The 17,280-nt window shown below is 42.7% G+C and overlaps 1 protein-coding gene across 6 annotated transcripts in view; it reads left to right on the top strand.

Moving 5' to 3' along the window:
* Zfp800 (zinc finger protein 800) overlaps nucleotides 1-5,907 on the top strand; it is a 213,530-nt gene extending 207,623 nt beyond the window's left edge. For all 6 annotated transcript variants that reach the window (XM_063286482.1, XM_039108103.2, XM_039108106.2 and 3 more), the window contains exon 6: nucleotides 1,030-5,907. In XM_063286482.1, the coding sequence (XP_063142552.1) occupies nucleotides 1,030-1,189 (160 nt within the window). In that variant the 3' untranslated portion in view covers nucleotides 1,190-5,907. The remainder of the gene's footprint in view (nucleotides 1-1,029) is intronic.
* The last annotated feature ends 11,373 nt before the right edge of the window (nucleotides 5,908-17,280 follow it).

The following is a 17,280-nucleotide window of genomic DNA, read 5'->3' as shown; positions in this document are numbered from 1 at the left end:
TCTCAGTTTGAATGCTTTCAGATACAGGGATCATTGCTGAAACTGAAACACTGGCATTCACTAAAATGTTTGTTCTAAAAGCATGGTAGGTCTTTCTGATTTTAGCAAACCATGTTCCGAGTCTATGGAAATTACAAGTTGAAATTAACTTTGCAAAAGCCCAGAAAACTTTTATTTTTCTCAAGTATAATTTTACAAAAGATAGTGGTTTTGATTCACTGTTCAAAGTTTTAAGGGATGAAATCCTCTGTAATACTGTGATTTATACAGAGTTTAGAATAAAGATAAGCTACCCCAGGGGACCAAATCCTTTAAATCTCTATGCCTACCACTTTGCTGCCCTATATAACTTTATTTTTATAATCTCATAAGTGGGATAAAATTTAAAAATCACTAACGTTTTAATAGTGGAATGCATTTATTGTATACATTTGGGAGTTACAAACAAAATGAAAATAAAGATTATCTGCAGTGCCCACAGGTAACAATACCACACTATTGTGGTTTTCCTCCATCATTTTATAAATTTATGTTGTCTGAATATGGAAGTACATTACCCTTACACCCTACAAATGCCGGTGAAATGGAGTTTTTCTTTGACTACCTTTTCCTATTGTTAAACTATATCTCACAACATTTTATTAGCAAGTTAGTTTGCACTATAAAATTATAATACTTTATGACTGGAGATGGACATTTCCAATATTTCTTCCTCTTCTTTTCCCATTTTTTTATTATGTTGCATTGATCACTCTTTGAAATTTTATTTGCACTCATAGTTATGCGTTAAGGGAACATTTTAAACAAGACTTCCTGGGTCGGGTTATCAGCTAACTTTGGGTTTGATGCCTGCAACCCTGCCTGTTGTGGAGTGCCGCGGGATGCCGGGCTTCTGGGCGCAGCTTTACCTGGTGGGTGCGGGGGGGGGACGCGGTGCCTCGGCCCCGGGCTGCACGGTTCCCGCCCGTTGCTAACCGGCGTGTCTTTGTCTTTCCTCCCTGGGGTACGCTGCGCCCGTGCGGGCCGAAGCCTGGCGAAGCCATCGCCCCGCAGCGCCGCCATCCTGCGCCCGCCCGCGGGCGCCGTCACCACGCGCCAGGCCGCCTCCAGCTGCCGCGCCAAGCTCCGCGGCGCCGCCAGGGAGCGCCAGCACGCGGCGCGCGCCCTCGGCAGGTCGGCCGCCCCGTGACGCCGCCGCGCGCCCCCGCGGCCGCGCGCACTGCCGTACCTCGGGCGCCCAGGTCGTCTGCAGACCCTGCATCCACGGCCGCCTTGGCGTCTTCCCCGGTCGGAGCTCCTCAGCCGGCCCCCGCTGCCGCAGCCTGCCCTGCCTCTCCGGACGCCTTGCTCCGTGCAGCGCGTTTCTTCAGCCTGCGTGCAAAATCCTGGCTTCTTTGACAACCTCACCTCACAAGATTCTGTTTCCCTATTTCTAGTAACGACTCTGTTCCCACTCAGATTCTTTCCATAATTAGTTCTTCAAAGCCAGCTTCGTTTTCTTCATTAAGTTCTCAGCAAGCTCCACTTCCCACTCCCATCTGCCAGAAGATTTTAATTGTCCAAATTCTCTGGGGTGGCTAACAAACCCAGAGTTGTATCATGCACATCTGTAATTGAACTCAAATGTTAGGCTTTCCCCTTCCTGTAACTTCAGCTCCAATAGCCTTTCCTCCCTGTGGATTCAGTCCTTGTTTCCAAGGACCTTAGCCTATCATCCTTAGAAACTGGATCGTCTCTAGAATAATGTCACTAGTGATCACAGGAATGTGCCTTTTCATATCTGCTCCAGGAAGGCTGGTTGGCTGAGTCCCTCTTGTTTTCCCAGGCCCTCCGCCCTTGGCTTTACTTTGAGGTCTGACTTCTCTTGGGCTTATCCCAGTGACTGAACACAGCCAAAGTAGCCATGGTGGCCCATTCATGTGACATACATTGTCCCTCGATGAACTCTTTTGGGGTGTTCAACCCTTGGCTGAAGCTTTCTTTGGACTGCTGGCTTCAGTCTGTAGCTCCTCTTGCCTTTCATAGGTACCTCAAACCTGCGTTACGGCATGAAGGCTCTTTTCTCCCCTCTTGCTTTCTTTTGTCTTTCTCAGGTGTCCCCTCAACACAACTGCTGCACAGTGACCTTTGTCTTGGTGTCTGCTGCTAGGACCCTAACGGACACATCAGGCATTCCAGTCTCTGACCACCACCTTCCCATATACTGAGTTTTTGTTCGTTGACCTCATTTTTCTACTGTTGAGCAGGTCTTGTCTTGGATGTAGTTCCTTGACTAGCCCAGATTCCACAGCCCATTATAGCATGCCTCGAAATGAATTCTCTCAGCACTCTCAAACCTTGGTTTCTTCTACGTTATTTTCCTAGCAGAAAATCCAACCTTGGGTGTAGATAACTTCTGTCTTGCTTTAGCCTGACTGTAATAAAGTCATGACCATTTCCTTTAAGAAAATCATGAAACCAACCAACCTGTTCTACTTCCAACACATTATTGCATATCCTAAATTGGTGGTTTTCCTGTGGTCGTCTCAGTCCTGCACTGCTTCTAGACCTAGTGTTTCTATGCATGTGTCTCCCCAGAATGTCTGCTTTGTTTTTATATTTCCCTGAGAAATCAGAGTTGCAGACAGAGCTCCTCAGCTTCGGAACTGATCTTCTATTTTGTGACTGAAAGAAGCCCCTTCTCTCAGCGCTGTGGGTCTCACTCCCTCTTGCTTTTTGAATAACTTCAAGTTCTCCTCTTTTTCTCTTCTGTACCATCATTCTCCCCCCATCTCTTAAGTAGTCAGTTGCAGTAAAGGGTATCACCATTTAGCCAGTTTCTATAGTCAGAAGTCTGGGGGCCATCTTGGCTTCTTTTGTGACTAGTTTCTTACAAAGCAGTATGCTTTTTTTTTTTTTTTTTTTTTTTTTTTTTTTTTTTTTTTTTTTTTTTTAGAAAGGATCTCTACATAGCCCATAGCCCTGGTTGGCATGGAACTCACTCTGTAGAACAGGTTAACTTTGAGTTTGTAGCGATCTGTCTGCTTCTGCCTCCCAAGCCCTGGAATTACAGGTGTGTACAATCATGCCTGACTTAGTATTATCTTTAATTTACCTCCTTCCAAATTCAGCGCCATGACCAACATTTTTTCTCACTTGACTTCCATCAGCTAGTCATGCCTGTTCTCTCAGGCACCACTCTTGACCTACTCTAGTATCTTTTTTATAACCTGGTAATAGTGACCTTTCTCTCCCATTAAATGAAATAAATTATTGCTGATAGAGTAAAATTGAAACCCCTTACCATGGCTCACAAAGCCCTGCACCATCTGACCCTTTTCCAGTTCTCTAACGGCCTCTGCTGTTACCCGCTTACTGTTTACCTTGTGTGTCAATGCAACATGCCAAGCAAGATCTTTTCTGTACCTCAGGAGGTTGCTAAATGCTACTATTTCTAAGCTGCTTTTCACGGCCACCCTCTCTCTCCTCCATCATAGTATCTCTTCTAGATGGGTGCAGAGTTGTGAGAGAGGCCTGCCTGGAGTGCCATGTTGAAGTAGTCGTGACCTCCCAATCGTTGCCTCTCCCAGTTCTTGAGTTGTAATCTTATTCATTGAGTCTGTCTTATCCCCATTTTAACACCTCATTCTCTGTCCATAGCAGGTTTGGTGCATAGTAGGTGCACAGTAAATGTCTGTTGAAGGAATACATGGTTACATATGCTGATTTCTCTGTTGGGGATTCACTTTCTATTGACATTGTAAAAGCTGTTTCTATATTAAAACCACTAATCATTTGTTTATTCTGTTTGTTGCAGACATTTCTGCCTCAACCCCAATATGTGCCAGTTTAATTAATGTTTATGATGTACAGAAATACTCTATTTTCACAACAATAAATACCCTCTATGAATCTGCACCCGGTGATATATTTAAAAAGGTCTCCATGTCAGTGTTAACGTGCGTATTTGTTTCCTTTCATTTTAATGTTTTAGATTTAAATATTTTCTCTAAATGGAATTTATTTTTGGTATAGATGTGATTAAGGGCCTAAGTATTTATTTAGTTGTTATGTCATCACTTACTGAAAATTTTCTTTTTTTCTACTGTTTTGAATATTTCGCATTTATCAGATATTAAATCTTACACCTAGAATGGTTTCTGGATTCATTACGTGCTTGTTGTTCTTGACGCCTGTTATTTGAACTGTTGTCATGCCATTGGCTGCTTTATTGTCTGTTTACAATGAAATAATACTGCTCTTACTTTTAGAAACATGTTTTTGGCTTTTGGCTGGTTTTGCGTTTGCTCTCCTCAATAAGCTTTAGTTCTGTTTTGGTAAAGTCCAAAAGGAAGTCTGCTGTTTTGTTTAGGGTTGCTTTAAGGTTATGGCTGTTTGAGAAATAGTTGTGAAGTGTGTACTCCTCCTCCTGAGGCACTTGCCATGCATCAGGGTCACCGATGACACCCTGCGTATCATTCAGGTTTTCTTTTTTTTTTTTTTAATGTGTTGCAAACTTATTGGTCATATTTTACATTTTGTTGCTATTTGACTGTGACCATTTTTCCATTTCTAAGAGTTTTTATAAAAGCTGTTCCTTGCAGGGTCACTTGATTTTTTTCGTCTAATAACTTTTCAGAACACTCATTAATCCCTATCTTTTCTACATAGCCAATCACTTTAAGCAAAATTCATGCTAATTTCTTGTTTCTTTTGCTGTGCTTATACCTCATCAAATATGTGACGATAATAGCTTTGCTCTGATTCCTGACTTTTTAGGAATGCCTACATCAGTATCCTATCAGATTTTAATATTAACTACGGAACTGAAATACAGACCTTCAGGCAAAGGACATGGTTTTCTGGTTCAATTTTACCAAACAGTTTTGGAATTCCATGTTGAATTACATTAAACATTCTAGACATCTGGAGATTTGTCATATAGTTTATTTTGTTGTCTATAACCATAATATACAATTCCTAATATCACAAATTGTTATTATTATTATTAAAAGATTTCCTAACACCGGGCTCTTTCTGCATAAGATACAGTCTGCAGTCATGGTGGACTTGCCCCCATTTTAAAGTATAATAATGTTAAATCCAACTCCTACATTTTAAATGGGGTTATTACACCTATATTCATGAAAAAGACTAGATTGTAATCTCATATTTTTATATTCTTTCTTAGCTTCAGAAGGGAGAATCTCTCTATTGTTTTTATGATATAAATTAGTGCTGTAGAAGCTGTCCCTTCCTCGATGGGGTAGAGAAAACCCCCATAACACTGTTTATAAGATAAAAGGTAATCCTCTGAAAAATTTGAAAACTTCTGTGGTTTTGTCCTATATAGGCAACCATACTTCTTGAATAGCAACTTTAAAATTATATTTTTTAAAAAAAAGTCATGCATTTTCATAGAATTTAAAACTGTTAGATTTCTGCATATATTTATCTTATAATTAAAAATATTTTTCTCTGTATCTGTGATTGTAGTGTTTTTCTTATTTCTGAACTTTTTAGTTGTATTTTTTTTAACTAGTCTTGCCAGTCTCTTTAAGAAATCAATACTTAAGTATTTTTTTAATCTCTAGTTTTTCTGTTCATATCAATATAATTATTTATCTCTCCTTATTTTTCATGCCTAGTTGTTTTACAAATGTTTCTTTGTAATTGCTGACTTAGATCATCTTAAAATTTCTTATTTAATAATAGGACATAAAACCATAGCTTACCTCTGGGCACCACTTTGTTTTGTAGCCTCTTACTATTATAGTAGCTGTCTCTATTTCATTTTTAACTGTGTAATTTACAATAGTGTTTGGAGTCTTTTCCCCTGTTAATCCTGCTTTCTTTAATAAAAAGTAAGTTTATTAATATTTATGTTGCTATTTTTAATAAAGAGCCAATTTTATTTGTAAGAAGTAAGATTAACTGTGAGATGATTTATTCTGGAGCAGCGTACAAGCACCATAGAATTCTTCCTCGGAAGACACATTTCCCCTCGCAGGCTAGTGTCATCTCCAATTAATGACAGCAGAGTTCTGAGATATCACTACTCCCTGTAATTTACTGACATAGCTTTCTTCACTGTTCAAGTCACTCATATAAAAGCCAAGAAAGACCTTGAAATTGTTTATGGTGTCAGCAACCATCAAGTAATATGAAATTTAAAAGGTCATGTAATAATTAGAAAATTTCCATTCAAATTTATGAACTCAGGAAGAATTGAAGATTTTTAATATGGATGTTGTCTCAAACTTTATTAGAAAACTTTTCTCTTAGACTTGGCCAAAGTAGTTTTAAAATGCTTTTTAAAAAATATAATTAATGTCCATAAAGAAAATAAAAACTGCCCATAATGTCATTATTTAAAGAAACACTTCTTCTTTGGGGCAGAGCTCGGCTGTTACTCTTCTGCACCCGCTTCTGTTTATTCCTGTGACGCTTGCATTTCCTCAAAGCGTAAAGAAGTGGAGATGTGGGGTAAAGTTCATCTCAGTAGCAGCAGAATACAGAGGGGCCTCCCTGAACTCTGGTTGCTGGTGTCTATGCTGCTCAGTCCTCAGGCGTGGTCTTGTGCTGCTTGACCCGACCCTTGACCTCACGCGTGACCCTGCGTGAGTCTTCCTTCTGCTCTTTTAGCCCAACTGCGCTCGCTGTTCCTTAAACTGCTCAGAAGTTCTTTGTCATATTCCAGAACTACTCTGATTGAGAACAGTGATTTTTGTTTGGTTTCACTGATAGTATTCTCAGACGTCTAGGGCCAATAAATATATTGATATGCACACATACCACTTAAACTTGGAAAGTAGCAACTCATTGCAGAGCTGGAGGCTCACGGGCTGCTTTTTTTTTTTTTTTTTAGACAAGCCCTTTAGAAGTTCTGCACTACAAGAGGAAAGTTTGTTTTAAAATACATACTTCAAACTTTTTCATACACAACACTTTATTTTAGTAAGACGTTAGGAGTTTTTAAAATTTGTCTCTTTACTCGTATGTGTGTGTCTGTGTCAGTGCCTCACCTGTGTGCAGGTGCCTGTGGAGGCTGGAAGGAAGCACTGGATCCCCGAAGGGGAATTACAGGTGGGTGTGAGCTGCCTGAGGTGGGGTTGGGAGCCGAGCTCCGGTCCTCTGGGAGAACAGAAGCATCCTTAAGCCACAGAGCTGGCATCGCTCGGCCTTGTTTGTAGTTTTTGTACGGTTTTGAAAAACAATGGTTTGCTTTATCAACTAAGTAACTCAAAACGTAGTGAACTCTCAGTGGTGTAAAACACGCAGAAAAAACTTATGTGGGATGTACACCGACTGAGGAGTTCCTGCCTTGCCTGCAGACAAGGGAGGCCCATGCTTTGGATCCCAAGTGTATAGGGCATCATCGAGGCCCTTTGGTGACGGTGTGAAGATGTCGCTCAAGAGGAACTCTCCCCCCTGCAACCCGAGCCCTCTTTAGACTACGCTGTGGGCTCCTGCCACCCACAATGAAGTGTTCCCTAATAGCACCCACCACCTTCCAGCCTATCCAGAAGAACTCGTCAACCCAATGTGAGGCTAAAGAGAGCAATCTATTGGGGTAGAAGAGAGAGCTCAGCGGTTAAGAGCATTGCCCGCTCCTCCGGGGGAGTGTGGTTTCATTTTCAGCCCCCACACAGCGCCTTAAAACTAACTCCAGGTCTTCTGCTTTCTGTAGGCACCAGATCCCAGGCATATATGTGATACGAGGCATATATGCAGGCAAAATTGTGTGTGTGTGTGTGTGTGTGTGTGTGTGTGTGTGTGTGTGTGAAAAAGAGCTATCTGCTGAGCTTGGTCATGTTTTGATTTTGCAGGTTGGAGCCTTGTTCTGCCCTGCCCGTGAGGCTTCTCAAGGGGAATATGCATATGAAGCCACGAGTTAGGGACCAGGCTACTGTATTCCAGCCTAAGACTCTGAGAAGTTCAGGAATTCTAAGTTTAAATGTAGCTTCCTACTTAATTATGAGGCATAGATAAATAGGACTTTGGGGGTGGGGGCAGGATCTTTAAAGCTCTGGCTGTTCTAGAACTCACTATATAGATTGGGCTTACCTCACAGAGATCCACCTGTCTCTGTCTCCTGGTGCTGAGATTAAAGGTGGGCACTGCCTCCTCCTGCCTAATAGGACATATTTTATCTATTTATGTAGTATTCATACTTGTGCATTTGTGGGTGCAACTGTCCGTGCAGGTGTGGAGGCCACAGGTTGAGTTAAGAGTGTCTTCCTCAACCTCTTCCCTTACATGTATGTCCTTATATACATACATATGTGTGCATGTGTGTGTGTAAAGAATTCATTTGAACGTGTCATACATCACAATGTAGTTTGATCACACCTGTCACCCTTCTTGTATTGGTTGGTTTGTAACTGAGAGCATCTGGACATGGGGTGTGTAAGTCTGCATTTCACTCTAGAGCCAGACTCTGTAGACACTTGGAGTGAGACTGCAATCCTAACCTATACTGGGAAGCCTGCGAGCATCCAAGGAAGGTCGTCATGGGTGTTACTTGAAGGAGAATCCTGTGTTTCATGACACTGCCTGATGGGCCCTCAAAGCTTAGAATGAAGTGCACGAGCCTTTGGTTTGAGATAGCTCATGAATTGGACAATAAATTACATGACTGCAGGAGCTTCCAGGGTTGTTTTGTATTTTAACAGGGTTCCCAGAACATGATTAATTTTAGTTTTTTCCTAAAAAGAAAAATACTATACAAGTAAATGGAAAGTTCAGAATTAGGTTTTGTTTAGAAAATTAAGTGAGTGGCTGGAGAGATGGCTTGGGGTTAAGAGCACTGATTGTTCTTCCAGAGGTCCTAAGTTCAATTCCCGGCAACCACACGGTGGCTCACAACCATCTGTCATGGGATGCCTTCTTCTGATGTTTCTGAAGAGAGCAACAGTGTACTCATGTACATAAAATCAATAAATAAATCTTAAGAAAAAGAAAGCTAAGCAAATAATACATCTTCTATATCATTGTAAAGTGGTATAAGGCCTTTAGCGATGACAAAACGGTACAAAAAGAAGTGCTCGCTCGATACCTTGAAAAAGCAAGACAGAGGGAGCAGCTTCTCTGGGTCTGCAAGCCAGGGCATGTTTCGGGAAAATGCACTTTCTGTTTACCTAAAGTATGTATAAACACATTGGCGTGTGTGTATACACAGTTTAAATGAGACTATACCACTCGAGGTGACACTACCCTCCCCAAGAGTCACAGCCTATCTAAATGAAACAGACTAGTGAAAATCCTAGTACTAACTTTGTTAAGTCAGTCAGGGGAATACAAAAGACTCCCCAACAGTATAGGCCAGTGCCCTCAGTTTGCCTCCCAGTGGCATTTTTATCTTGGAACTAACCAAGGTAAATGGACTTAAGGTCATCTCAATAGGAGAAAACTTATTATTGATACTGTAAATCTCTCCAACTATCTATGGCTGGTGAGGTCACGGATCCTAGAGGAGAGTCTAGTACTGCCACTTTCCTAAACCAGCATAACATCTAACTGCGTTCTAAATACTTACCTTGTACCCACAGAGGGCTGTAGCTCCCATTCCTCATCAATGAAGCCTCTTTTTTTGCGGCAAGTGGGACACCATTATAGAAAACTACAACTGGTCAAAATGCAGAGAACGGTCAGTCCTGGAGTGCCCAACACCAGTTGGTAAATCTACAATACCATCCCAACACTGAAGACCCAGGGGACATTGTAGAAGAGGGGGTGGAGGATTGTAAGAGCCAGGGGCCCAGGAAGTCTGCTGCAAGGTACATATGACAGCAAAGCAACGCTCATGAAATCCCAACAATGTGGGACCTAAACAGGACCTGCACAACGACAGCACCAAGCGATATGCCAACACGGATGGAGAAAATCTCACAAGGTCGCGCACCTAGATGAAGACAACAGGCAGTTAGTGGTTACTTCGAAGAGGGGGAATCCTTCTTCTTGAGGAGTAAGATCCCTCATACATTATCCAACCCAAAGTGTCCCGTCCTAAACACACAGACATTGGCACAGCGCTACTGGACTAAGCAGGTTGTATTTTTTTTCTTTTTTCTTTTTTTTCGGAGCTGGGGACCAAACCCAGGGCCTTGCACTTGCTAGGCAAGCGCTCTACCACTGAGCTAAATCCCCAACCCCAGCAGGTTGTATTTTTATATGTAAGTATATGTGTATATATACATACATGTACAAATATCTATGCATATATTAAAGAAGAAAAGGTCATGAACTTGAGAGGGAGTTGGGGCTCGCTGGAGGATTTAGAGTGGAGAGAGGGAAGAGTGCAATATAAATATGACACTCATTTGAAATTATGAAAAACTTAAATAAATATTAAAAAAGAGAGAGAGAGAAGTATCCTTTATTTGAAAGAGAAAACGAGAAGAATTTGCAGGGACGGAGTTCCAGGAGGAGAAAGGAAAAACATTACAAACGTCAGAGAAGACCTCACAAGGGGGTTGGAAGTGGAAGATAACGTGACGAGGTAGAGCCTGATAGATAGAACCTGCATGGCCCGGGGGAGAGGGGGGCCTGAAAGCAAACCACGGCGTGAGGATAAGGGAGGCAGGGATGCAGGGGCCGAGGGCCTTGGCCCTATGCGCCAGTCCTAAGCTATTCAGGAGAGCCACAAAACATCATCTCTACCTTCTATGGGATCATGGGCTTGTGGATACAAAGTCCGTAAGCACCCGGTTCCAGAAACCCCAGAGGTAAGTGCCAGCTAGCGTAAGGACATGTCCTGCTGTCAGCAGTGTGGAAGGAGAATGTAACTATTGCTGAGGGACCCACAGAGGAGCTTCCAAAGTGTGTGTTCACTGCACGTTGAATAGGGGCTCTGATAGTAAATGAAAGGGTGGGACTAAGAGAAAGGGGCAGCGAGTCTGGGCACAGAAATGACATAGAATGGATGGAGTGCCGGGCCTAAGTACGGTGCAAAATTGTGGATTATTTTATCTTTAGTGATGGACCTTGTAAGATTTTAGGAAAAAGATAACTAAAATAATGCAGAGGATGAGTTTTCAGGGCATAAAACAGACACAGGAAGACCGCCAAATGCTTACTGCCATATACGGTGAGGGTCGGATCATTGAAAGAGAATGGTATTGGGGACTGGAGAGAACATGGGCTCAAAGTATGTTTTGGTAATGAAGGAACCAACAGGCTGCCCCAAAATCTTTGTTCCTCTGGTGACCTTTTGGCCTCTGATGACCCGTGGGTTAATAACTGAGATGCTGTAAGAGACCGACAAACCCGGATACCGTTCTTGATGATGCTGATTATTAGCGACTAGTGATGGCCCGTCTTTCCCCCACCAGAGGACTCTCAATTTAAAGGGTATGGGATGAGCAATAAATGTACTCAAAAGCGGAGTTTCGGATGGTTTGGATCTTTGCAGGAATGCATCAGGATTAGGCATTGCGCGGCGGGGACTGCTTTCCTTATAAGAGGGGTTTTCAACTCTGGGTGTGCGAGCCGAGCAGTGTCTGGAGATCGTTTGGGCTGGTTGTGATGAGGTGGGAGTGGGATGGGTTGGAGGTGAGGGGTCTTATCGACTACTGCTCTGTAATCACAGGACAGGAAAAGAAAGTTCTGCACAGTGAAGACCTAGCTAGTCCAATGTACCAATAACCCAAGGTTGGGGAAGCCTGCCTCAGAGCTCGCTGGTGTCTTTTCTAAGGAGCCCTGCCTCATCTCTAAGAGTTACATAGTGTAATCGGCACCTGAGGTAGGAAATCATAGAGCAGTTTCTACTGCGATATTCAACTATTCCTTTTAAAATGGCTCCATGGAGGCTTGTTCCTTCCCTGTTCCTGTATGAAAACTTGGGTTTCATACCCTATGAAACATTGCTTATTGTTATACAATGGCAAAACAAAAATCTCTCAATGCATTTAAAACCACACAGTACATTCCCAAGTAAATAATGTCTTGTTTTACTGTCATAACGGAAACTCCAGTCTCAACTTGAAGCTGAGTCTCCTCTGAGCTGCAGAAAGGTGTGCCAGGGTTTCCCTTCCAAAGCTGAGGGTTGGAAAATGAGCAGAAAGGGACCATGAAGGTTCATAGTGGACAGGCAGTGTAGTGAACTGGTTTGGGGACCGCTGGGGCCGGCAGATATTCAGAGTTGATTTTTCTCTCCTTGATTATCTTTAGATCTTCCGCCAGATTGTTCCTTTAGGAGCCCAACACTCTCCTGTAGCTCGGGGTTTCCTGGGGGAGGGAGCTGAGAAGCCACAATATTAGTTTTATATTAATTTCAAGGTGCCATAAACTAACACATTAGAGAATTAAAAAAAAAGGAATTATTAGGAAGACAAAAAGGGGACATAAACAAAACATCCCACATTTGAAATGTTAACACTCAACGGGCGAAACTCAACCCATCGAACAGATACAAAACTTTCTAAAATGTACAGAATTTTTGTGCTTTTCCACTTCATACTAGTAACAGTTTATGGATCAACATCATCCTTCTGACCCCGTGTACCTAGTAAGGGTCTAGCAGCATTTTGCTTGTTCATTCCCTGGGGAACAGCAACATTTGAACAGCAGTGTTCTTTTTCTCTGAAGCTGGCTTTCCTGATAGAGACTTAATCTCGCTCCCCATCCCCCATTTCCTGACAGCCTCCGCTCCCTCTCCGTGATAAGCAAGGCAACCTTTGCCTTGGCAGAGTCTTGGAGCAGGGATTACCCAAAGGAGGCTGAGCAGGGCTCTGATCTGAGTAGAGCAGAATGTCATTAGGAGTCGAAAAAGCTTCCTGAAGTGGGAGAGCATGCTGGATTATCCGGGTGGTTTCCGCGTAATCATAAGGGTGCCTGAGATCCAAAGAGGAGGCAGGAGAATCAGAGGTCTCTGTAATGCCCTCCTTGGTGTGGACAGGCTGCAGAAGCTGGGAAAAGAAGGAAGAGAAAAGAGAGCTGGGGAGGGAAGACAGAGGGGAGGGGGAGAGAGGGAGGGAGGGGGGAGGGGGGAGGGGGAGAGGGAGGGGGAGGGGAAGGGGGAGGGGAGGGGAGGGAGAAAGTAGAGACTCTTGGAGGAATCATCCCGCTGACATCTTGATTTTTGCCTAACGAACCTTCAGATTTCCTGAGTGAACCATCGGAATTCGTGCTGTTCCGACTCACTAGCTTTGTGGTAATTAGCTCTAGCAGCAGTAGGAACCAAATGTTAGTGAAAAGTCAGCCCCAAACCGAATGCAGCCGCAGACTTGAAGCTCCAAATATCACAATTGGTCTGGGTGGCCTCTTTAAGGGACACGTAAGTCAGATTTCAGCTTTCATTCAGCGTGAAGCCTGCCTCCTCCTCAGCTTCCTCTATAAGCAGCTTTATTGCTTGTTTGTGAGGTTAAAAAAATAAATAAAGCCCAGATTTTACCCGCCGGTGCTTAATGACTAGTTTACTAATTTTGAGCTGACTTACGAAGGTCCCTTAAATTAGAAATCTTAAATTTGCAGTTTTACTTCGACGCCATTCCTGAACCAAAAGGGATAAACAGTTAGCAACTTCACAGGTGATGGCTTTCATAACTGTCGCTGTGTAGACATTACATTTTTGGCAAATGATTAGCTGAACGCCCTGAGCCGGTTTTTGTTAGTAGGGTTAGCAGGTGTCTGAAGAGGATATATTCACACCCCAAGTTTCAGATAAATCAGATAAATCCTCAGATTTATCTGAGGACTCCATCTTTTCTGGCTACTCTGGCAGCCCAGGAGTGGCCACGCCCACAGCCGGCTGGGTCCTCCCTCATCAATCACTAATTAAGAAAATGCCCTACAGGCTTGCCTATAGCTTGATTTTATGAAGGCATTTTCTCAATTGAGGTTCCCTCCTCTCTGATGACTGTAGCTTTTGCCAAAATGAGGAAAAACTAACCAGCACAAAGCTTTTCTAGACTTTGGGCCTTCAATTTTTAGCACCCATGTCAGGTGGCTCACAACTCCCTGTAACTCCAGCTCTGGAGGAACTGATGGCCCTTTCTGACCTCTGTGGGCACATGCCAACACGCACGCACGCACGCACGCACACACGCACACACATTTTGTGTGGCTTGGAAAATGTAAGGCTTGCACAAGGCAGATCTGATATGAACCAAGCCTAAGGCAGGCTTCGATATGCTAGCAAACAAACCCCAAGGTTGGCATTGCTATGTCAGTGAACCCTGATAGCATAGCACAAAACTAATGCCCGTTGGAATAATACAGAAACTGGAACTTTGGAGAAGGCCCTTAGAGTTGTACTGTCATTTTCCCAAGACATCTGTGCTGAAGCCTATCAGCACAGGGACTTTGAGACTGGCACTGTGTGGCTTCTGGCACCATGGCTGAGTTCATGCATAACGCCTGTGTGCCCAAGGTGCTCAAACACCTTCTGGGACCGACAAAGTGACATCTGAAGGACCTCACAGTGAATGCAGATTGAGTTTGTAAGCTCCTCTGTATGGATAACAGCCTATTCAACTGAGCATACCGTAACGTTTATAATAGCATGGCATTATAAGGAATGTTTGTGTCGATAAATGGAGCATATTCAAAAGGCAGATATCAGGTGGACATCCCAATTGTCCAATGATTCATAGCTCACTGGCTGTGCTCTCTGCAAAAGTGTGATAATAATTTAAAATTTTTTTCTAAAATGTTCCTTATAAAATTAAATATTAATTCAACATATACATTTATATTACATCAGTATATTAATTTTATAAATATAAAAACATTGATGTCTTAGAAATTTTATTTCCAGGTAATTGCTTAAAGGAAATCAAGGCATTTGCCTATGTTAGGACTTTAACGAGTATATTCACATCAGCTTTATTCATAATGGCTAAAACTAGTGGAAACCACCCAGGCATCGAGAGGAGAATGGGCAACTGCGGTAATACATGTAGTAGACAACCACTGGCAATAAAAAGAAATAAGTCAGGGATGATACCCACCAAACATGGATCAATCTCAAAACACTGTGTGATATAAAATCAACCTCACACGAAAAAGTTTTGCAATGCATGACTCCATCTCAGCAAAATTTTTGATATGTAAAATTAGCATACAGTGAAAAACCCAGAAGAGCGTTTTCCTCTCACATGGGGTCAGTAGGTTGGCTGTTGAGCAATGGTTCTCAGCCTTCCCAACGCTGTGGTCCTAAAATGCACTTCCTCATGTTGTGGTGACCCCTAACCATAAGATCATTTCTGTTGCTACTTCATAACTGTAATTGTGCTACTGTTATGAATTGTAGAGTAAATATTTTGGGAGGTAGAGTTTTGCCAGAGAGGCAAAGAGAGGTTGAGAACCTTTGCTGTAGAGTAGCCGAAAGGAACTTTCTGAAATGAGGGTGTTCCATAACTTGTTTGGGGTTTCAATTAGACAGGTATATACATTTGTCAATACATAATAAATGTCTTAGTTTATGCTCTACTGTATATAAAGTTATTATCAAAAAGATTAAAGAGCTAGAAATAAACACTGAACTTTGCTTGATGGTATGCACAGTATTTGGGGTGAGTAGATGTGTGTGTGTGTGTATGTGTATGTGTTTGTTTGTGTATGTGTGTGTTTGTGTATGTTTTGTATGTGTGTTTGTGTATGTGTGTATTTGTGTATGTGTGTATGTGTGTATTTGTGTATGTGTGTATGTGTGTGTTTGTGTATGTGTGTATATGTGTGTTTGTGTGTGTGTGTATGTGTATGTGTGTGTTTGTGTATGTGTGTATATGTGTTTGTGTGTATATGCATGTGTGTGAGAGTATGAATATGTGTGTATATATGTGTATGTGTGTGTGCATGTATGTGTATGTGGGGTGTGTGTGTATGTGTGTTTGTGTGTGTATGTGTGTGTATATGTGTGTTTGTGTGTGTATATGTATGTGTATGTGGGGTGTGTGTGTGTGTGTGTGTGTGTTGCATGAGCCCAGGAAGTTTTGTCACGGAGCACCTTGGTCTTGAGTTAGTCATGAGAAAGATGCTGCTTCAGAGAACAGAGAGAAGACAACCTTGGGTTTTAATGGCTTGAGTCCTGTCTGTCCTCATTTCTCGAGGCCCATTTCTTTGGGGGCTGTGCTACTCTGTATGAATCTTATTCATGAACTAAGGACTATTAATGATACACCACTTGACCTGAATTTTGCCTCAGCATGAACGTAGTGGAAACCATGGAAGAGGAGCAAATTGAAGCTAATACTCACTGCAGAGAAAGAAAAAGAAAAAAATGTTGTAAGTCATGTAAACTACTGTCAGATAAGGAATGAGAAACCTGGGAGAATTCAGGGGTACGCTGCAGTATTTCCCAACTTTTCTGTACTTTAAAGGTTCCATAACGCAAGGTTGGAGAACACATGAGCACTTGGGAGTTTCATGTGTCTAGGGACATCGCTACATTTGCTGAGCCCTGGCCCTCTCTTCTGAGTTTTGCTTGTGGCGCTCGACTCCTGGACATGCAGCGTACTCCGCAGCACTGTCCAGTTCTAGCTGTCTAGAGTCTCAGCTTCGTGGCTGTCCCTTAGACCATTTAACTCCTGTTTCAGGGGACCTTAGTCACCATAACTCAGTTGTTCTTGGTCTAAATTACAGTTTTTCGGTCTTATGAAGTTGAGCCATCGAGCTCTGAACTTTGACCTACCTCTGAGCTCCCAGCATGTGTTGATGTGCTCTGGTTCTCCCAGGCAGCGACAGCAAACTGCTATTCCCAGGCAGTTGCAAAGATAAGCAACTGTTCCCCTACAACGACCTGTGTTCCTAAGTCTACATGTTTGGGAGGGTAGATATATTTAGTGGCTGCCTTACTCAGGGTTTCTACTCCTGCACAAACATCACGACCAAGAAGCAGGTTGGGGAGGAAAGGGTTTATTCAGCTTACACTTTCCACATTGCTGTTCATCACCAAAGGAAGTCAGGATAGGAACTCAAGCATGTCAGGAAGCAGGAGCTGCTGCAGAGGCCATGGAGGGATGCTTCTTACTGGCTTGCTTCCCCTGGCTTGCTCAGCTTGCTTTTTTATAGAACCCAAGATCACCAGCCCAGGGATGGCACCACCCACAATGGGCCCTCCCACCCTTAATTACTAATTGAGAAAATGCCTTACAGCTGGGTCTCATGGAGGCATTTCCTCGAGAAAGGCTCCTTTCTCTTCAACTCCAGCTTGTGTCAAGTTGACACACAGAACCAGCCTGTAGAGTGGGTTTTCAACTTATGGCATCTTCACTTTACAATGGGTTATTAGGGTGTATCCCCATCACAAGTGGAGAAGCACTGTATTGATCTCAGTTTCCTTAAGGAATGAAGGAAGTC

Source organism: Rattus norvegicus, chromosome 4 (genome assembly GCF_036323735.1).
Source record: "Rattus norvegicus strain BN/NHsdMcwi chromosome 4, GRCr8, whole genome shotgun sequence".
Lineage (NCBI taxonomy): Eukaryota > Metazoa > Chordata > Mammalia > Rodentia > Muridae > Rattus > Rattus norvegicus.
This window is presented reverse-complemented; position numbering and strand designations above follow the sequence as displayed.